General features: G+C 41.5%; 1 protein-coding gene across 10 annotated transcripts in view; it reads left to right on the forward strand.

Annotated features, from left to right (window-relative positions):
• Positions 1-23,179, forward strand: part of GRIA4 (glutamate ionotropic receptor AMPA type subunit 4) — a 426,050-nt gene that overhangs the window by 316,891 nt on the left and 85,980 nt on the right. For all 10 annotated transcript variants that reach the window (XM_088456663.1, XM_088456664.1, XM_088456670.1 and 7 more), the window contains exon 9: positions 22,931-23,041. In XM_088456663.1, the coding sequence (XP_088312789.1) occupies positions 22,931-23,041 (111 nt within the window). The remainder of the gene's footprint in view (positions 1-22,930; positions 23,042-23,179) is intronic.

Here is a 23,179-nt window from a genome sequence, read left to right on the forward strand (position 1 = left end):
AGTGTCAACATCTACAGTGAAGAGGCGACTCCGGGATGCTGGCCTTCTAGGCAGAGTGGCAAAGAAAAAACCATATCTGAGACTGGCCAATAAAAAGAAAAGATTATTATGGGCAAAAGAACACAGACATTGGACATAGGAATATTGGAAAAAAGTGTTATGGACAGACGAACCGAAGTTTGAGGTGTTTGGATTACACAGATGAACATTTGTGAGACACAGAACAAGTGAAAAGATGCTAGAAGAGTGCCTGACGCCATCTGTCAAGCATGGTGGAGGTAATATGATGGTCTGGGGCTGCTTTGGTGCTGGTAAAGTGGGACATTTGTACAAGGTAAAAGGGATTTTGAATAAGGAAGGCTATCACTCCATTTTGCAATGCCATGCCATACCCTGTGGACAGTGCTTGATTGGAGCCTATTTCCTTCTCCAACAGGACAATGACCCAAAGCACACCTCCGAATTATGCAAGAACTATTTAGGGAAGAAGCAGGCAGCTGGTATTCTGTCTGTAATGGAGTGGAGCCAGCGCAGTCACCAGATCTCAACCCCATTGAGCTGTTGTGGGAGCAGCTTGACCGTATGGTATGCAAGAAGTGCCCATCAAGCCAATCCAACTTGTGGGAGGTGCTTTAGGAAGCGTGGGGTGAAATTTCTTCAGATTACCTCAACAAATTAACAGCTAGAATGCCAATGGTCTGCAATGCTGTAATTGCTGCAAAAGGAGCATTCTTTGACAACAGCAAAGTTTGAAGGACAAAATTATTATTTCAAATAAAAATCATTATTTTTAACCTTGCCAAAATCTTGACTATATGTTCTATTCATTTTGCAACTCATTTGATAAATAATAGTCAGTTTTCATGTAAAACACGATATTGTCTGGGTGACCCCAAACTTTTGAATGGTAGTGTATATTATGATGTATGAGCAAATATGTATATGTGGGCTTCACATATTTAATGGCATTCATTTGTTTGAAAATATAATTTAAAGAATACCACTCAACCCTTATTTTTTTTGTAGACCAGGAGTTCCTAAATTCGGTCCCCAAGACACCCTAACAGTCCAGGTTTTAAGGATATCCATGCCTGTGCATAAATGATATACTCAATCTGACTGAGGTATTGATTAATCCTGAAAACGTGGACTGTTAGGGTGTCTTGAGGACCAAGTTTGGGACACTGGTATAGACCATTCAGATAAGGACAATTATACAGATGTACAGTACTTACATTTTGATTCCCTAAAGGCACGAAGAGTCCAGCACTGATCTTTCATCACCTGTTGGAGACAAGCATGTGAATGGGAGACTCATTGGTGATGGGTTTCAATACCTTCTCTGTGCATTGTAAAGTTTTGATTTTTCAGCTATTTTGACGTGAGATTTAAAGCAATAATTTGTTTAAAGAAAAAAACAAGTTGCTTTTGACCTTAAAAATATCAGCACTTAAATCCAGCTGAAAAATCAGCACTTTTACAAACTTTTACCATATTAATACCCCCTTCTGCCCCACAGTGTGTTTGAAGCTGGTCCTTTGCTTACAAGCTATGCAAACACTTTTTTGTGACTAATAAAATCAGTCTTCTTAGATTACCACAATTTGAGCTCATTTGCATACACTCTGTGTCTCAATTGTGGCCATCTATAAATTGATAACTACGCAAATATCTTTATTTAAACATATATCTTTATTTAAATGTCTCAAATATCTTTATTTAAACATGTCCTTATGAAAGCGTAACCATCTCGATCTTTATTTAAACATGTCCTTATGAAAGCGTAACCATTTCAAATATCTTTATTTAAACATGTCCTTATGAAAACAGAACCGTTATAGAAACATGTTCTAAGGACAATGACATACTGAAATTGGCTAGCTGACATTTTTAGGTCATTCATTAAGATAACCTTGAGAGCGTCAAAATAAAAAAGGTTAAAATAAGGAGCAGTTAAAATGTAACTATAAAACTACTCAAACCTAGAAAATATTTTGTGACCGTTTTAATAAATAAATGTCCCTTAAGAAGCTCCTTGTACTAATTAATTTCCCATATGAAAAGTGCATGAACTAAGTGTGTTTTAAATCTTATGTAATAATTACTTGTAAAAATATTGATCTTTAATTATATCATCACAACCCACCACCACAAACATTTACTCCATTCATGAAAGTGCAGGTTCAAATTAATATATTTAATGTAATGGTTAAATCCACCTTTACTAAACTTTACATATTTCATGTAAATAGACCTTAACTAGCATCTTGTTGTGGGAGGCAGGGTTTAATGACTCAATTTACTGCAAAACGCGTCATAAAGTAACATAACTGCTCACTACACTGGGAATTGTCTAGGATCCAGGAGGATGGTCTACTCTTTTTGGAACTCACCAGAAATGTAAATTTGATGAAAAATGAAAGAAAAACATCACTTAAAATCATGACATATTTTTCTATATGATTCCACATAATGTATTTATATAATTTACATTATATTACTTTACAGTGTACTGATAGATCATTTACTTTTGTATGTCACACTAAACTCATTTTGTTTCTGTCTGTGTATAACATTTTCCAACTTTCCCATCACCAGAAATATTTCAATAATAAACGATGACCATAACAGACCTTGTAGCCAGTATAGAAAAATAATTCAAGATGACCTACAGTATCTATTGATCTGTCTACAGTATATTATATGCAACCAAAAACTTCCAGTGTATATGTAAGCACATTCAAGGCATAATTTTCCTACCAAGTGCCATTTACAGTATTTTTTGTAGCCTGGGTCACAGGGCGATACATTAATCAGGAGCCTCCTGACGAAGTCGATGACGAAACGCATTGATGCATGGTTTGAGATTGCTTCCTTTCACTGATCGAGTGGCTGACGGAGTTCCCGGAGACGTTCTGGTGACACTCAGGCTTTTCTTTTCTGCTTTCATTACTTGTGGTGGTACTGACCGCTGATTGTGGTACGCATATTCATTTAATGAGCATTCTGTCTGCTGTCTGCAAATAAATTCTCTACGGTTTCATGCACTATGTGGCGCCCCTCCTTTCTTGCTCTCCATTTCAGATAATATATATACATATATATATATATACCAGCGCTAGCTACAGATCTATCACAGATAATAACTGGCAATAAATAGAATAAAAATATATACGAGCTACTTCACAGACCACTTGGACCTTTATTTGGACTCTTGAACCCTATCTAGAACATTATTTGGACAAGTCTCCTCAAATGGAATTGGATTCCAGATAACTACCAGTGGATTACCCCCTAGAGCACATATACAATTGGTGTGTGTCCTTACAGATGCTTGGGGAAGTTCTACACGCATATGGTAACCTTTGCTGCTAATATTTTCACTATACAGAGGAAGTCCTAAACCTATAAGAGATCGGGGAGTCTAACAAGTGGCAGTTTTTACTATTTACAATTTTTTATGAACTATTTTTTCATTTTGAAATTGTGCACTTTATGAATTTATGATTATTTTTTTTTTATTTATAATTAATTGCTATCACTTGATATGTGAAATTACCATCCTGTATCTTCATATTTTTTTCATATAGTTAATACTTCTATTCATATATATTTTTATTCTATTTATTGCCAGTTATTAACTGTGATCTGTAGCTAGCGCTGGTATATATATATATATATATATATATATATATGTGTGTGTGTGTGTGTGTGTGTATTAGGTCTGGGACTGCTGCTCTTTAACTCTCTGAGAGGCTGAGATCAGAAGACACAAAGAGGTTCATGCTGTCTTATCCTAGGCTATCTCAGCCTCTCATATAGTCCAGAAATGGATGTAAAAGAGAGCTGGGAAAGTAAAAAGCAGCTGGGTGCCGGAGAAACTTATATCAAAGACAAAATCGATTCACACGATATATATCCGTGAACCACATTGGCTGAAATATCGTATCGGGTTAAAGTATTGATGTGATTGTGGGATCATTGTGCCGGTGCCCATTCCTAAGCAGTACTCTGGTAAATGATATATCATCCATGGTCTACAATTAAACAGTGGGCCTGATTCAGACCCGCTCGTGAGCGCTGAGCGCTCGCAAGCGGGTCGATGGTGCCCTAGTGCGCATTTTTTTCTCCCCCCTAATCCTTTGAGTTGCTGTATGAGTAAGCTACTCTTAACATTCAGCTATTAAGGACACTGGGCCTGATTCAGAGCCGGACGCTCTGACCAGAGCGCTCGCTCTGAATCAGGGCCCTCCCACCTAAACTTGGAGCGGCCTCCTGGCCGCTCACATAGCTGTGGGTGACCACCCACAGCTATAGCGAGCGGCCAAAATGATGGTCAAGACCATCGCGACCATCGGGCTTGCGACGAGACCCTGCGGTAGGGTCTCGCTGCCGCAAGCCCTGGAGTGCTTTTGGCTCTATCAGAACCAAAAGCACTCCCACTGACATCACTAGTGATGTCAGTGGGGCCGGCCCCAGACGGTAGGCGTTCCCATAGGAACGCCTCTGTCTGAGCAGCCACGCCCCCGGCACACCCACCAAAGGGGGCGTGCTGTCAATCACCATTGACATCACGCCCCCTTTGGTGCGAGACCCATAACAACGGCTTGGTCGTCGTTATTCTGGTCTCCCGCATGCGCACGACGGAGCATTTGGGCAACATCGACCCGCTTGCGAGCGCTCAGCGCTCGCGAGCGGGTCTGAATTAGGCCCAGTGTCCATAAGGCCATGTTTAACAGTGTTTTCTTGACATTTTAAGGTTAGTTACACTAAAGTATTTATTATGTCTAGTTTTTCATCAAATTTATACAGTTTTATTGTAAATTCTGTAATTTATTCTGTAATTTATTGCTGATTGAAATCCATCGCAAAATAATCACATTAATATCTTAATTAGTCTTTGAGATATTCAGTTTCAAAGAGCATTCTGGACAAAGGGACTAAGCAAATTATATATATGTGTGTGTGTGTGTGTGAATGTGTATTGTTTTATAAGATAAGTAATGGTTTATCATTATATCTATTTGCACTGCGCTCTTCTTTTTTCTAATTATCCAGTTTTGTTTCATGCAACTGATGTATCTTCCCATGGGGGCCGTAAGCCCTGGAGAGTTGCTGTTGCTTATTGCAGTAAGGACAAATTAGGTCAAATGTCAAGATGCTGATGGCTTGTGTGTGAGCAGGAGCTGAATCCTTGTTATGAAGACATAGCACAGGACCTGTCAGAGAGTCCTCTGAAGATTTGTAATCAACTGCACTTCCCCAGGCCGGCTGCTTTTAGGTGCAGAGAATTGTTCACAATATATTGAATGGATTACACAGCGTAGTGAGAGGCTTACACAGGCCCTGCAAATTATTGTTCTTTGACATTATTAACAATGAGCACAACCTCGCTGTATTGTATTCTCTTGGCTAGAAATATTTCTAAACGCATTATCCCTGGGATTGTTAACCGGTTTTGTCCAGGATGCAGATTATTTCTGAGAGTCAGCGTCGAACCCATGGCTGTGATTGTGATTAATATACTACGTGCATATGAATTAATTTACTGTTGCCTACAAGTATAGTATACTATTAATAAAATATAGCTTCTAGGAAATTATTATCTTTTATTAATTTTAATTTGTATGGTGCCACAAGGTGACTGTAGGACCATGCACAGATTAAACAACATAGTAATACATCAATACATGGAATAACGTAGGAGAACACATAACGGTTTGGGCACGGCATTCCGGCGGTCGGGATGTCGACGGTCAAAATACTGACAGCGGCATCCCGACAGTCAGAATCCCGACCCAATAGGTAGGTGTCCTAACCCCTCCCCCTAATCCACCTTTCCCGCAACTAAACCCTAACCCTCCCCCCTGAAGCCTAACCCTAACTCTCCCCCCAGCAACCTGATCCTAATACTTACCATTGGAATGCCGACGGTTTGGATTCCGGCGCTGGGATTCTGAGCACTGGCATCCTGACCACAGGGATGGTGACTACATCCCCGAATAACATAGTGATACAACCAAAGAAAGGGTGGGTTCTGGAGGAATACAGTAAAGGGTAGAGTTAAACAACTCAGTATGGCCAGTAAAGGCAAGTAGTGATAACTCATGGGGGGGCGAGGAGTAGGAAGCAAATCATCACTTGGGCTCAACATGTGAATAGACAGCGATGGTCAGAGTCATAGGTGGGAGACAGTGGTCGGAGACCAAAGGCACACTGATGGCTGGGATAGTGATAAGGAATGAACTAGGGCAGAGGGCCCTGCCTGCGGGAGCTCACAGTTTAAAAAGGATGGGGGTAACCAGGAGGGTGATAGAGATTAGTTGGGGGACAGAGGAGCTGAGTAATGATTTAGGATGGGCACAGGGGCGTTTTAAGAGAGGGGGACATGTGTGCACTCCTCGTGCGGGGCCCCCTCCTCTCTCCCTGGTGGCTGGCAGCCGACTGACGCGGCTGGCCAGCCACCGGAGCATTAGTAGACTCCGGGCACTAGAGTGTGCCCGGAGTCTACTGCACATGCGCAGAACACCGGAAAATGGCCGCAGTGTTCTGAGCAGCAGTGACACCCGACGTGGGACCTCGGACAAGTAAGTTTAAAAAAAAATATGGGTGCAGTGTGTGCGGTGCGGGGCCCCCCTGGACCCGGGGGCCCGTGTGCCCCGCACACACTGCACCCATTATAGATACGCCACTGGATGGGCAGCATGGTGGTGTATTTGATAGCTTTGCTGCTTCATAGCACTGGGGTAATGCATTTGATTCCAACCAGGACACTGTCCATGTTGAGTTTGTATGTTCTCCCCATGTTTGTGTGTGTTTCCTCCAGGTACTTTGTTTTCAGCCCACAATCCAAAAAAAAACATACTGATAGATTAATTGGCTTATGAAAAATGATTAACCCTTGTGTGTATGTGAGTGGGCACATGTGGTAGGGAATATAGGCCCTCATTCAGAGCCACTCGCTATCGGCAGTACGCTCGTTCCGAGCGATGTTCGCACATCTGCGCAGGCGTACGGTTTTTAGTACGCATGCGCAAACCAGTCAGTGCGGCCGAAAATCATTTGTACGCAATATAGCGAGTGCCTGCTATTTTGAGTGACAGAATGAGGCGTATGTGGGTGGTAACAGGGGAAGGTGCTTGAAAACGGGGAGTGGAGATCCGATCGCAGGCGTGCTTAAAGGTCAAAACGGGCGTTTTATGGGTGTGCATAATTAATATAGCAGCGTCAATGACCACGTCACTTGGTTTTTTTTAACTCAGAACTGCTCGCAAAATAGCGGTTGAAAAAACCAACCACAAGAATAGCGAGCAGTTCATATCCTGTTCGATGTACTCGATTAATCTAATAAATAGCGGACATGACGTATGGTGCGAGCGGCCAGGGGGCTTTTTAAGAAATAAAAGAGCGTATGTTTTGCTCGCTCGTTCAGACTTAGAGGTGTGAACAGACTGCAATGTGCGAACGGATCATTTGCATAGCCACCCCTTGTTTTTGAACGAACGAACGCAAATAGCGAACGGCTCTGAATGAGGGCCATAGATTGTAAGCTCCACTGGTGCAGAGACTGCTATGAATAATTAAATAATCTCTGCTAAGTGCTGTGTAATGTGTGTGCGCTATATGAATAACTGGTAAACAATAAATATGAGCAGGGCTGATATGCTGTAGTGCAGCAGTGAGTCTTAAGGGATTACATATGTTACACCGCCGGCCTCCTTTAGGGTGCCTAACCCTAACCTCCCCCCCTGTGCCTAACCCTAATCCCCCCTCTAAGCGCCTAAACCTAACCCCCCTTTCCCCGCCATGTGAACCTAAATCCCCCGGGGGGGTGCCTAACCCTCCCTCCTCCTAGCCTAAACCTAACCTCCGGGGGAGGGTGCCTAACCCTAAGTCCCCCCCGGAACCCTAAACCTAACCTTCCACCCCCCCCCCCGTGGCTGTCAGCGCTTGGCGCCCGGCATCCCTTCGATCAGGATGCCGGGCGCCGGTCTCCCGGCATAGGTTAATTAGCCCTCGCCGGGATTCTGTAGTGGAGATGCCGGCATCATAAACGCATACCATCTTAAGGGCTCATTTTTGAAGCTGTGGATGTTGGCAGAGAGCCTGATAGATTGTCAGAGCAGGAGGGGCAGTACAGCAGTAATGTTGGATTCAAGAGTGAGAGCAGGTAACCTGCATGGAGGTTAGGCAGTGGTCAGTGAAGAAGCAGAGGGGGTGGAAAGGAGTTTGGGTAGAAATTTGTGAATGAGGGTTTCATGTGTGAGGGTGAGTAGTTGCAATTGTAACTACGCACTGTAGATATAGGGCCTGTAGATGGGGTGCCACACAGTGGCAAATGCAGGATTTCTTGAGGGGGGTTTCCAAATCCTTGATTTTAGAGTGAGTGTGGCCAGTCCATGAAGAGGGCATAATTAGGACTTATCCAGCTTTGCGTCATACAAAGTGTATTATGTGTCATAATTCCAGCATATACAGGACAAGCGATCACAGTAAGCCATTATATGCAGCAGTAGGGCCACCCTGCCTGAGCTGAATGTTTTTATTTCAGATGTGGGCACCATTCCAGGGCATGGGAGCAAGTCTGGGAGAGCAGCAGAAGAACCTGGCACTGCCCTGAACATATATGTACATATTGGTCTCGTTATGCACTGGATAGTGTATTATTATTATTATACAGTATTAATAATTAAGCCTATAGATGGTCTATAGCAGTGCACCCCTAACAATGCATGTTTTCCAGATCTAGTTGGTGCATAGGTGTATTTATTACTGGCTGACACATGTTAAAAGATCCACAGGTGGTACTAATTATTTCATTTGTGATACTGAGAAGAACTTCCAGCACTAGTAAAATTCTATTATATTACTATTTCTATTGTGGTCATGGTGTTGGTTGGGGTGGGGGGTGTACAGGCAACCGGAAACCCCCCCTGCATTTGCCTATGCCACTGAAGCATGTGGCAGAGGGGTGAGGCTGGCACTGAGTGAAAGGAGGGGAAAGTGAGACAGTCAGCAAGTCCTGTAATGAGGAAAGGGTTCACTTAATGAGTGTGGATGAGAGACAAAGACCCTGTGCTGAGGGGTTGAACTTGGAGATCATTTAATACAAGCAAAGATATGTGCATTATGTTAGTGTAGTGTTTTTTTTAACCTTGTTTGTTTATTATTTTATTTTGGATTTGATAAGATACAGGCTGCCAGTATGGGGGGTTGGGTACGGGATCCCGGCGGTAAGAATACTGTCAGCAGCATCCTGACAGTCAGAATCCCGATGCCTGAATGTAAGTAGCCTAATACTAACACTAACCATCCTCTTAATCCTAACCCACCTTTACCACAGCCTAACCCTAACTCTCCCCCATGCAGCCTAACCCTAGCCCTCCTACCCGCAGTTTAACCCTCCCCCTAGTGCCTAACCCTCCCCCTAACCCTAATACTTACCGTCGGGATGCCAGCGGTCGGGATTCTGAAGCCAGGATTCCGACTGCCATTGCAATAGTCAGTACGATGTATTTTTTTCAGTGGCTTCTCTAGATTTGTGCGAATTCTGAAAAAAAAAAGTTACTTAGACCTCTGTAACAGGATTTGGAAACAGATTGAATGTGGGGAACAAAGGAGAGCTCCAAGTCAAGAATCACTTAGACAGCGAGCTCGAGGATTAAGGATGATTGGTCTGTTTTCAACAGAGATAGAGATGGAAGGTCATTTCTGTTAACTGGTGGGAATAGTATTAGCTGAGTTTTGAAGAAATTACACTTGAGGTGGTGAGAGGACATCGAAGATAAAATACCAGAAAGACATTCGGTGACATGGGCCACAGTGTTCGAGATCTGGAGAAGATAAGAGCCTTGAAATTGAGTAATGGCCTTTTGCTTTAGCAGTGATCAAATCATTGACTGCCTTGGTCAGTGCAGTCTCAGTGGAGTTTTGGACGTGAAAACCAGACTGTAAAAAGTATTGTAGGTTGTGGGAGGAAAAAAAGTTTGTAATGAGAGTGCAGGTAAGTCTCTCAGGTGCACACTATGGCCCTGATTGAGATCCACTCACTGCCGCAGGCAGCTCGCAGGGTCTGTGGGCATTTTTTTTTTCTTCAGGCCGCTCTCAAAGCTGTGGGTATCTACCCACAGCTTGTGCGAGCGGGCTGGAGACCGCAAGCCCGAGTGCACTCCCTGCTTTAATAGAGCAGGAAGTCCACTACTGACATCACTAGTGATGTCAGTAGGTCCTCCCACAAATGCCAGGGGCTCCTAAGGGAATAAAAAGGAGAAAAAGAAACTCTATTTTGTGAGCACTCTTATTAAATAAAGTAATAGAAATAATTAAAACATAACTTTTATTACGTTCAAAATAAAATATCTATGGCAAAGGACAAAAAACAAGACAAATAACATAAAACATGAATACACCCTCAATATAATCGATTAGAGAGGTCTCTAGGAACAATATAGTGACGAGTCATATCGCATAATAGGACCCCTATAAATCGATAAATAAGGGGATTGATTATTAGAAGTCAATGCTTCATAAGTGAAACGTAATCACATAGTTCAACACAATTATTGTATCATTAAACACATAATTCGATACAATCAATGTATCATTAAACAACGGCGAACATCTTAGGCATCAAAATTGTCACATAACAACTGAATAGCTCTGTTTGAATTCTCACCAGTCTGTCTGTTGGGCTACCTGTTTAGAATGAAATAACAGGACGGTCAGGGTAAAGATTGATCCACCTGTAATACTACTGCCCCTCACTTAGCAGAAGGCCATCAATGAAGGGTGAGGGATCATCCAGTGGCTGTTTGACCCTTAGAAACAACAGTGTAACCGTAACGTTACTCACTATTTCGCTTCTGCTGTTAAGGGTCTTACAAAATGCATTGGACCCTTAATGCGAGAGTTACTCTAAATGAGATTGTCATCAGTTAATAGAGTAGATAGGAAGGAAGTGAGTAACTATTCATAGATATTTGTCACAAATATTTGACAGAATATAAACTGGAGGTTTAGTCCTATGATATAATGTATAAATGACTTAACCATAGTATTACGGATCATATGTTAACAGATAAATCTTTTAACAATAAAAACCCTTCATAAGAGAATGAACCCGGACTGTTTGATTCCTAGAAGAAGGTAGCCAATGCTTAAGAAATTATTGTTTTAATAATCAAGTTAACAAACATATGGTGCTTATAATGGACTTGGACTAAGTAAAAAAGATAAGACATATATACTATTTTCTCGTATGCAGATGTATAATATACAAAAACACAGTGATGGAGGGGGTGGTATAGGCTACCTATTGATTATAAAATGGGTTATAGTTTGTATCTTAGAACGATGTTTGTCCTACAAGGGGTCCACTATAACATGAATTTAAAGGAACACAGGACATAATGTATAGGACAAAAATGTCACATTAAAACAATTTCTTGGTAACTGAATACCCTGACATATGGTAAATTAAATAAGTAATAACTTCAATATTCTCAACAGGTCCTGCAATATTGACCACAATACACATAGAAATGATATATTGAATATAGAGTATTTCACTTGCAATATATCGATATACAGAGTATAACAGGTATATGGGCTGAATTCGTTCATATGAACATTTAACAAGGTAGTGCTTTGATCCAACCTTCTACCTCAGTGATGCAACACTCTGCAAATATAGCAATTAAGGACTGTGCATAAGCACAATACCCATAGTTACATGTAGTGGTCTTAGTTGTTTAAATATAAACCCTCTAACTGACATTGTGGATATAAGGGTATCTCATTTACAATGTATACCCATATGAATGCAGAGTGTAAAAGAACATATCAACTCTAAATGGTTAACGGGTTATATTGAAGGCAAAAACCCACTGCCTAACTAATATCACACTCTGCATATATAATAATCAAAGCTGTACATAAGCTATATCTCATAAAGGTAAAAATAGTCCAAGTCTTTAGACAAGTGTCCTCCTGCTATGGCAGCCGATCACATCCCCCATACCTGAACGGGGCGGTCGCCGCACAGCGACTCACTATGTCCAAGTACATGGGACATGCAGTTGCCTGGAAGGAGCAGCACACAAATGGAAATACCGTATACTGACTGATAGAAGGGGTGTCCTGCGCGGCGCCCACGCAGACACCCTCCCGCCGACGCGCGTTTCGCCGGAAAGGCTTGTTCACGGAGGAAGCAGCTGCTGCACAGCAGACCCAGGTAAGTTTAGATAGTTATACTATGTGCTGTCCAATCCCACCTCTGTATCACATGATTGACAGAGTGTCCAGCCAAACGGCAGGTGACCTATCATATCGCATTGGTATTTGATTGACAAAGCATCTAGCCAATGAATGGATAGCCTTTATTATTACCATGTTAATGGGGGTAAAGGGAGTCTTTTCACTTTCTAACAGTACAACCTGCCCATATATCCGGACTCTAGCCAAACATTTATTATACAGCCAATCTTATAAATAATACATTAATATATTGTATTAAAGGTAAATAGAATGATTTGAAATCCCTCTAAAAATAGAAATTTAATATCTAACAAAATATTATAATTTACAGAGAAAAGGGCTAGTCATTATTATTATAAAGATTATAATTATAAAAATTGTGAAATTATCAGAATTAGTGATAGGAAGATATGCATAATAAAAAGAAGATGAGAGCTGCCATATCATTACAGTGTAAGTGAAAAAATATTTCTGGAAAAAACGAAACACAAAACAATAAGTGTTTCAATTAGTATTATAATATAACTATATTTCTGGATATATATAAAATTTGATAGATTAAAGATATATACATAATAATAATAAATAATAAAGTAAAATTTTTTTTAATAAAATGGGAGAAAAAAGCAAAGAAAAAGGTAAATAGAAAAAAGAAAAAGGAAAAAAGAAGAACAAAAGTAGGAAAAAAGGTGAGGACAAAAATGTGAATAATTAGACAAAATATTTTAAATGTGCATAAGGTGTCAACACTATATCTATACAAAAGTAAGGTAACAGACAAAAAAACATAAATGATACCATCGAAAAAACTGATGGATAAAGTAGTGTTATATACACCTATAGTTGTACATACACCCATAAGGTGTATGTACGTGACGAAGGGCACGAGTGTTGATACAATATATGTATAACTGGCGTGCCTGTGTCTATTATGTAATCAAAGTGACCCTAAATCTCCACAGTGAAGAAAAGAAGTGAACGAAGGAAATATCTTATTATTTATGAGGATATATAGATCAATTCTTAATTATGTATTATCTAAATTGGAGTCAAACATGTCTCCCAAAGCCACAGAAAACTTACAAAAAGGGACTATAGCTATTGTACTCATTCATGCCATTAGGTGTTAATGTATCCAGATTGAAAATCCATTCTGTTTCTTTTTTGAGAAGGGCTGAGCTCAAATCCCCTCCTCTTATACCCATTTTAACTCTTTCTAGGCCGGTAACTCGTAAATCATCTGGAGCATTGTTGTGTTTGAGCAGAAAGTGTCTGGATACTGATGATAGTTTTTTCATTCTGGCTATATCCGACCTCGCATTTTTGATGTTGTTAACATGCTCTAAGACCCTTACCTTAAGAGCTCTCGTGGTCATGCCTACATACTTGTATCCACAAGTGCAGATCAGGCAATAAATGACTCCTGTTGTATTACAATTGAAAAATTTGCGGGTCTGAATGCCTCTTCCATATTTATCCTGTAAGGGAAATGTAGTGCCTATATACTTACAGGCTTTACAGCTTCCGCATGAAAAAGTACCCACCACCTTAGATTTCTTCCTTGGCATGTGTTCATAGTGACTATGGGTGAGCAAATCCCCCAAATTCTTTGCTCTTCTCCAGCTCATGGACACTTTTGTTTTCAAGTGGTTTTGCAGATCCGTATCTAGTAGGAGAATTGGCCAGTGTTTCTGAATGATATCTTGAAGTTTATGCCAATCTCTGCTAAACTCTCCCACAAATCTTATCTCTTGTTTATCCTCTTTGATTTTCTGTTTCGGGAAAACAAGGGTATCCCTTTCAATTTTTGACACCAGATATCTTGCTCTCTTGAGATCTGCAAAACCACTTGAAAACAAAAGTGTCCATGAGCTGGAGAAGAGCAAAGAATTTGGGGGATTTGCTCACCTATAGTCACTATGAACACATGCCAAGGAAGAAATCTAAGGTGGTGGGTACTTTTTCATGCGGAAGCTGTAAAGCCTGTAAGTATATAGGCACTACATTTCCCTTAAAGGATAAATATGGAAGAGACATTCAGACCCGCGAATTTTTCAATTGTAATATGACAGGAGTCATTTATTGCCTGATCTGCACTTGTGGATACAAGTATGTAGGCATGACCACGAGAGCTCTTAAGGTAAGGGTCTTAGAGCATGTTAACAACATCAAAAATGCGAGGTCGGATATAGCCAGAATGAAAAAACTATCATCAGTATCCAGACACTTTCTGCTCAAACACAACAATGCTCCAGATGATTTACGAGTTACCGGCCTAGAAAGAGTTAAAATGGGCATAAGAGGAGGGGATTTGAGCTCAGCCCTTCTCAAAAAAGAAACAGAATGGATTTTCAATCTGGATACATTAACACCTAATGGCATGAATGAGTACAATAGCTATAGTCCCTTTTTGTAAGTTTTCTGTGGCTTTGGGAGACATGTTTGACTCCAATTTAGATAATACATAATTAAGAATTGTTCTATATATCCTCATAAATAATAAGATATTTCCTTCATTCACTTCTTTTCTTCACTGTGGAGATTTAGGGTCACTTTGATTACATAATAGACACAGGCACGCCAGTTATACATATATTGTATCAACACTCGTGCCCTTCGTCACGTACATACACCTTATGGGTGTATGTACAACTATAGGTGTATATAACACTACTTTATCCATCAGTTTGTACGATGGTATCATTTATGTTTTTTTGTCTGTTACCTTACTTTTGTATAGATATAGTGTTGACACCTTATGCACATTTAAAATATTTTGTCTAATTATTCACATTTTTGTCCTCACCTTTTTTCCTACTTTTGTTCTTCTTTTTTCCTTTTTCTTTTTTCTCTTTACCTTTTTCTTTGCTTTTTTCTCCCATTTTATTAAAAAAATTTTTACTTTATTATTTATTATTATTATGTATATATCTTTAATCTATCAAATTTTATATATATCCAGAAATATAGTTATATTATAATACTAATTGAAACACTTATTGTTTTGTGTTTCGTTTTTTCCAGAAATATTTTTTCACTTACACTGTAATGATATGGCAGCTCTCACCTTCTTTTTATTATGCATATCTTCCTATCACTAATTCTGATAATTTCACAATTTTTATAATTATAATCTTTATAATAATAATGACTAGCCCTTTTCTCTGTAAATTATAATATTTTGTTAGATATTAAATTTCTATTTTTAGAGGGATTTCAAATCATTCTATTTACCTTTAATACAATATATTAATGTATTATTTATAAGATTGGCTGTATAATAAATGTTTGGCTAGAGTCCGGATATATGGGCAGGTTGTACTGTTAGAAAGTGAAAAGACTCCCTTTACCCCCATTAACATGGTAATAATAAAGGCTATCCATTCATTGGCTAAATGCTTTGTCAATCAAATACCAATGCGATATGATAGGTCACCTGCCGTTTGGCTGGACGCTCTGTCAATCATGTGATACAGAGGTGGGATTGGACAGCACATAGTATAACTATCTAAACTTACCTGGGTCTGCTGTGCAGCAGCTGCTTCCTCCGTAAACAAGCCTTTCCGGCGAAACGCGCATCGGCGGGAGGATGTCTGCGTGGGCGCCGCGCAGGACACCCCTTCTACCAGTCAGTATACGGTATTTCCATTTGTGTGCTGCTCCTTCCAGGCGACTGCATGTCCCATGTACTTGGACATAGTGAGTCGCTGTGCGGCGACCGCCCCGTTCAGGTATGGGGGATGTGATCGGCTGCCATAGCAGGAGGACACTTGTCTAAAGACTTGGACTATTTTTACCTTTATGAGATATAGCTTATGTACAGCTTTGATTATTATATATGCAGAGTGTGATATTAGTTAGGCAGTGAGTTTTTGCCTTCAATATAACCCGTTAACCATTTAGAGTTGATATGTTCTTTTACACTCTGCATTCATATGGGTATACATTGTAAATGAGATACCCTTATATCCACAATGTCAGTTAGAGGGTTTATATTTAAACAACTAAGACCACTACATGTAACTATGGGTATTGTGCTTATGCACAGTCCTTAATTGCTATATTTGCAGAGTGTTGCATCACTGAGGTAGAAGGTTGGATCAAAGCACTACCTTGTTAAATGTTCATATGAACGAATTCAGCCCATATACCTGTTATACTCTGTATATCAATATATTGCAAGTGAAATACTCTATATTCCATATATAATTTCTATGTGTATTGTGGTCAGTATTGCAGGACCTGTTGAGAATATTGAAGTTATTACTTATTTAATTTACCATATGTCAGGGTATTCAGTTACCAAGAAATTGTTTTAATGTGACATTTTTGTCCTATACATTATGTCCTGTGTTCCTTTAAATTCATGTTATAGTGGACCCCTTGTAGGACAAACATCATTCTAAGATACAAACTATAACCCATTCTATAATCAATAGGTAGCCTATACCACCCCCTCCATCACTGTGTTTTTGTATATTATACATCTGCATACGAGAAAATAGTATATATGTCTTATCTTTTTTACTTAGTCCAAGTCCATTATAAGCACCATATGTTTGTTAACTTGATTATTAAAACAATAATTTCTTAAGCATTGGCTACCTTCTTCTAGGAATCAAACAGTCCGGGTTCATTCTCTTATGAAGGGTTTTTATTGTTAAAAGATTTATCTGTTAACATATCATAGGACTAAACCTCCAGTTTATATTCTGTCAAATATTTGTGACAAATATCTATGAATAGTTACTCACTTCCTTCCTATCTACTCTATTAACTGATGACAATCTCATTTAGAGTAACTCTCGCATTAAGGGTCCAATGCATTTTGTAAGACCTTTAACAGCAGAAGCGAAATAGTGAGTAACGTTACGGTTACACTGTTGTTTCTAAGGGTCAAACAGCCACTGGATGATCCCTCACCCTTCATTGATGGCCTTCTGCTAAGTGAGGGGCAGTAGTATTACAGGTGGATCAATCTTTACCCTGACCGTCCTGTTATTTCATTCTAACCAGGTAGCCCAACAGACAGACTGGTGAGAATTCAAACAGAGCTATTCAGTTGTTATGTGACAATTTTGATGCCTAAGATGTTCGCCGTTGTTTAATGATACATTGATTGTATCGAATTATGTGTTTAATGATACAATAATTGTGTTGAACTATGTGATTACGTTTCACTTATGAAGCATTGACTTCTAATAATCAATCCCCTTATTTATCGATTTATAGGGGTCCTATTATGCGATATGACTCGTCACTATATTGTTCCTAGAGACCTCTCTAATCGATTATATTGAGGGTGTATTCATGTTTTATGTTATTTGTCTTGTTTTTTGTCCTTTGCCATAGATATTTTATTTTGAACGTAATAAAAGTTATGTTTTAATTATTTCTATTACTTTATTTAATAAGAGTGCTCACAAAATAGAGTTTCTTTTTCTCCTTTTTGTTCAAACTAGTATTTACTCTAGTGAGCACCTCCACTACCCGATATGTGACTTTGATATTGGTAGGGTACAGTGGTTATCTATCTGTATATATATATTTCATTATTTCTTTGTCAGTGCGTTGATTTTTCCCCCCTTCCCCTTTTCCCCTTATTTTGTTCCTAAGGGAATGCCTGCGTTTGTGCAGCCACCCCCCCCCACCCGCCTACAAAACGGGGCGAGCTGTCACTCACCATTGACAGCCGCCCCGTCTTGTAGCGAGCCCCACAGCGACTGAAGCTCAGTCGCTCGTCGGCGCTCGAGCATGCGCACGCCGGATGCGGCGCATGCGCAGGGCCCAAACATCGAGCCGCTTGCGAGTGCTGTGTGCTTGCGGGCGGCTCTGAATTAGGCCCTATAAGCACTAAGAATTCATAGTGTGCAAGATAAGAGACTTGAAATGGAATTTTGCTTTAGCAGGGATCAAATCAGTGACCGCCTTGGTCAGTGCAGTCTCAGGGCCTGATTCAGCAAGGAATGCAGTTGCTAATACGCACGCAATCGGTCGATTCTTGCGTTCTGCATATGCATCGCAGTGCACAAACTAGCAATTGCGATGGGAACTGTATTTGCAGAGGCCACGCAGACCCAGATCAGAGTGATTGACAGCAAGTGCCGTTTGTGAGTGGTCACAGGGGGATGGTCGTCAAAACGCAGGGGCGTGCATAAATTATCCACTGCGTGGCCATAAGCAGCCATAGCCACTGATAGTGTGCATTGTTGTTAGCAATTTTTGAGTAAGGTCAGGGCTTGTGTAAGTGTGCATATGGGTCCGATGTTACTCGATTTTACTGATTGTTTTGCTACAGTATATTGCTCTAGTATGTGGATGTGAGTAAGGGGAAGTGGGCGTCCTTATGTCAGGCTGCGTTCACAATGTGAATGCACACATTTAAATAGCACAGCTGCGGTGCGTGTGAATAGGCAGAATTGCGATCTGTAGTGAATTGGGATTGAGGGGGTCATTCAGACCCGCTCGCGAGCGCAGGACGCTCGCAAGCGGGTCGATGTTGCCCCACTGCGCATGCGCAAGACCCGAATAGCGACGGGCTCTCCGTCGCTCCGGGTCTCGCACCAAAGGGGGCGTGCTGTCGATGTTGAATGACAGCACGCCCCCTTTGGTGAGCGTGTCGGGGGCGTGGCTGCCCAGACAGAAGCGCTCCCATGGGAACGCCTACCGTCTGAAGCCGGCCCCACTGACATCACTAGTGATGTCAGTGGGAGTGATTTTGGCTCTGATAGAGCCAAAATCACTCCAGGGCTTGCGGCAGCGAGACCCTACCGGTCTCCGTCGCAAGCCCGATGGTCGCTATGGTCTTGACCATCGCGACCATCATCATGGACGCTCGCATAAGCTGTGGGTGGTCACCCACAGCTATGCGAGTGTCCATAAGGCCGCTCCATTTTCATGTAGGAGGGCCCTGATTCAGAGCGAGCGCTCTGGTCAGAGCGTCCGGCTCTGAATCAGGCCCTGAAATCCTAACTGAATCATGTAGGTTGTGTGAGGAAAGAAAGATTGTAATGAGGGTGCAGCTAAGTCTCTCAAGAAAAAAAGGCAGATGCAGGTGCACACTATAAGCGCTATGAATTGTTAGTGCTTATAGTGTGCACCTGCATCTCCCCATTTTTTCCGCTGTAGAACTACAGGTCTCAGCATGGTAGCACCTCTTATTACGTTTAAGATTAGGATGTGCAGCCCATCCCCCTTTTTCATCTATGCAGGGCCGGATTAATGGCGGGGCGATAGGGGCGGTCGTCCAGGGGCCCCCACACATAGAGGGCCCCCACACAAATTCAGTGTAGTGCAGACCGCAGTAGTGCGGTCTACACTACACACAAAGCAAAGAACACACTGCCGCCGGGTGCCGGTGGTGGTGTGTTTGTTGTTACTACAAACACACCGCCGCTGACACCCGGCGGCAGTGTGTTTGTTTTGGCCGCCAATGAGAGTCACACAGACTCTCATTGGCTGCTGTACCCACGGAGGGAGCCGGGCTGGAGCTCACTCATGAGCTCCGCATTCCAGCTCCCGCAGTGGCTGATGGGAGAGATGTCATGACGTCTCTCCTCAGGACGTCTCTCCTCATGACATCTCTCCCATAGACTGCCTGCCAGAGGAGCGGATAGCAGCGGTCGTGGCAGGAGCGGCAGGATTCAGGTAAGTGGGGTTTTTTTTAATGTATTTGTAAGGGGGCATTGGCACTGCATGGGGGGGCACTACCTAGGGCACTGCATAGGGGGGCCTCTACTGGGGCCACTGGCACTGCATGGGGGGGCCACCACTTGGGGCACTGCATAGGGGGGGGCTCTACTGGGGGCACTGGCACTGCATGGGGGTGGTACTACTGGGGACACTGGCAATGCATAGGGAGCCACTACTGGGGGCACTGGCACTGCATAGGGGGGCCACTTCTGGGTGCACTGGCACTGCATAGGGGGGCATTACTGGGGGCTCTATATAAGGGGCCTGCATAGGGGGGGCACTACTGGGGGCACTGCATAAGGGGAACTACTACAGGGGCACTGCATAGGGGAGCATTACTGGGGGGCACTATATAAGGGGCCTACATAGGGGGGCACTGCATAAGAGGAACTACTACAGGGGGCACTGCATCGAGGAGCATTACTGGGGGGACTACATAAGGGGCACTGCATAGGGGGGTCTACTACTGTGGGCACTATATAAGGGGCACTGCATAAGGGGAACTACTACAGGGGGCCTGCATAGGGGGGACCATTACAGGGGGCACTACTGCTGGGGAGATTGCAAGAGGGGAATTACTACTGGGGGCATTAAGGTGCATACAAATAAATAAATGTTCCTAGGGTGACAAAAAACGGTGGTATATAGGGGCCCCAACAAGTTTGTTGCCCAGGGGTCCCCACAGACCTTAATCCGGCCCTGCATCTATGTATGTGTGTATTTAAGGTACCTTTGAAGGTGAGACTCCTTCTCTTGGGCTAGTACTCCTCCTACCTGCCCAAGGTGATTTTAATTGGTATGGGTCCTTTACATCACAGTGCACACATTTAAATGGGCTCTATTAAAGGTAAGTCCTAAAAAAATTTATTTTTTATGTGTCAGTATTAGGGATGTTAGGGTTCCACCTTATGAGGTTCACCGTGACGTGATAGGTGGGTAAACATCTATGGCCAAACATATACTAAGAACCTTACTTTAAAAAACATGTTTATTGTTGGAGTTTATTACAAATATTTTGATCATTAGAATTCTTAGTGCTTTTTAAGTCTCTCAAGAAGCTGGGAAGTGCAAGAGAGTGAAGGGATCGGACAGTAATTTGAGAAAAAATTTGGGTCAGAAATTTTTTTTTTTTTTTTCAGAATGGAAGTAATCACTGCATGCTGGAATAAGGATGGAAATGGAAATATACCAGTAAAGAGACAGGGACTACAGGTTTAGTTAAGGTTGGATAAGTACAGGAGACAGGGATCGAGGGCATAAGATCAAGAAGAGAGGTAGTAAAGTAGGAAGATAAGAGAGTATATACTTCATCTTCATTATTGGGGTGAAATGAAGATAGGGTGGCAGAGGGTTCAGCGAAGGAATTGTGCAGGTGTCTGTTTGAGGTAGGAAGCAATATCTTGGTGGTGATTGGGTATGATGTGGGAGGGGTAAGAAATTATTTAAACATATTAAAAAGATGTTTGGGGTTAGAAGCCTCAGCAAAGTATGTTTGTTTAGAGCATTTCTATAGGAGTGGTAGATAGTAGTACATGTGAGGAAACATGATTAGTACATGATTTAAGACAATGATGTTCTACTTTTCATGAAAGTTTTTGACGATGTCACGCTTCCTTCGTGTGCCATGGCTGATGTCGGTGCCGACATAGTGTGCACAGTAACTGGGGCCACTTAACAAAGGGCGGTTGCTAGGGTTTGATTAAGAAGTGATACTTGCAGATGTGTCCAAATACATCCTATTTCATTGCGCGTTTAGAGTCCTTCTAGACGCGCCATGCTGTGGCATGACTCTGTAGCGCCGAGCATCGTTCATTCGACTTTTACTTTCAAATGCATCTTATTCACAAAGCAATGTGAATAGGACGCACAAGCAGCTTCTGTTGATTAAAATGATATGCAGCATGCCTATAGTCTGTGTGCGACTGCGGGTGTATCTGCATGTGAAATGCTACATTACAGTGTCACAGCCACTGACACTGTAACATTGTAACATACTGTAGCATTTTGCATGCAGATACAACCGCACTCACAGACAGAATATGCATTTGAAGGTAGAAAGTCACACGAAAAGACACTTGAGTTGAACTGCGCCCATGAGTTACGATTAACACAACTTGTAGCATATTTATGTGGACACATCTGTACCTATCAGAATATTAGAATGTAGAAAATGGGTAGAGAAGTTGCAGGTGATAAGGTTATGACCAGAAAGAGGGAAAGGTTTGTTAAATCGATCAGAAACTTAGCATACTGTAGTTTAGAGAATACTAAATCAAGGCAGTAACCATCTCAATGAGTAGCAGAGTCACTCCATTGAGATACGCCAAGAGAGAATATCAGAAACGGTTGTTTAGGGGTATAGGGAGAATGTGGATTATCAATATAAATGGTAAAATCACCCATGACCATGGTGGGGATGTCAGTGGATGAAATGAGGTAGACACTGAGAGAAATACTCAATCAATTGTTGGTGTGGTCTAGGAAGGGCAATAGACCACAGCAACACCCAGAGAAAAAGGGTTGAAAATCCTGATTGCAAGTATCTCCAATGAAGTGAATGTGAGTGATGGGACATTAGGTAGAACTGTGAATGTGTAAATGTGGGGAAAGGTGTAATCCAACCCCACCTCCTTGTTTGCCTCCAGCTCTGAGGGTGTGGGTGAGGTGGAAACTACCATGTGATAAGGTTGTAGGTTAGGCAATGTGTTTGCGAGTCTTCCTATATTTTTAAAGCCTCAATCATTTTAATGGCAAAACCAAGCTGGTATTGCCTTTAAAATAATTGGCACTTACAAAATACGGGAAGACTTGCAGGAGTTCCTACAGCGGCTGCAAGTAACACCCTATTACATAAGCCCCTAAGTGTCTGGTTCTAAGTCGACGCAGCCACTGCATTTTTAAATGCCATTAAAGAATGCATGGAAGTAAATTATATTTTGAACACTTTTTAAAATTAATTATATTTAATTATTCTGTATTACAGATTGGGTACTGGAATGATATGGATAAACTGGTGCTCCTCCAACATGAGCCATCCTTAAAAAACGACTCATCAGCCATTGAAAACCGAACAGTTGTCGTAACGACAATTCTGGTAAGTTCCAACTTTTTATTTAAACTTTAAATTATTCAAGTTATTCTCAAGTATCCAAGATCTAAAAGAATAGTGTTTTGCACATTAGAAAATTTTTAAATAGCTTAGCGCTCCAGGGTGGCCTAGATCTCCTGTGAC

The sequence above is a fragment of the Taudactylus pleione genome, unplaced genomic scaffold (assembly GCF_031769625.1).
Source record: "Taudactylus pleione unplaced genomic scaffold, aTauple2 ptg000711l, whole genome shotgun sequence".
Taxonomy (NCBI): domain Eukaryota; kingdom Metazoa; phylum Chordata; class Amphibia; order Anura; family Myobatrachidae; genus Taudactylus; species Taudactylus pleione.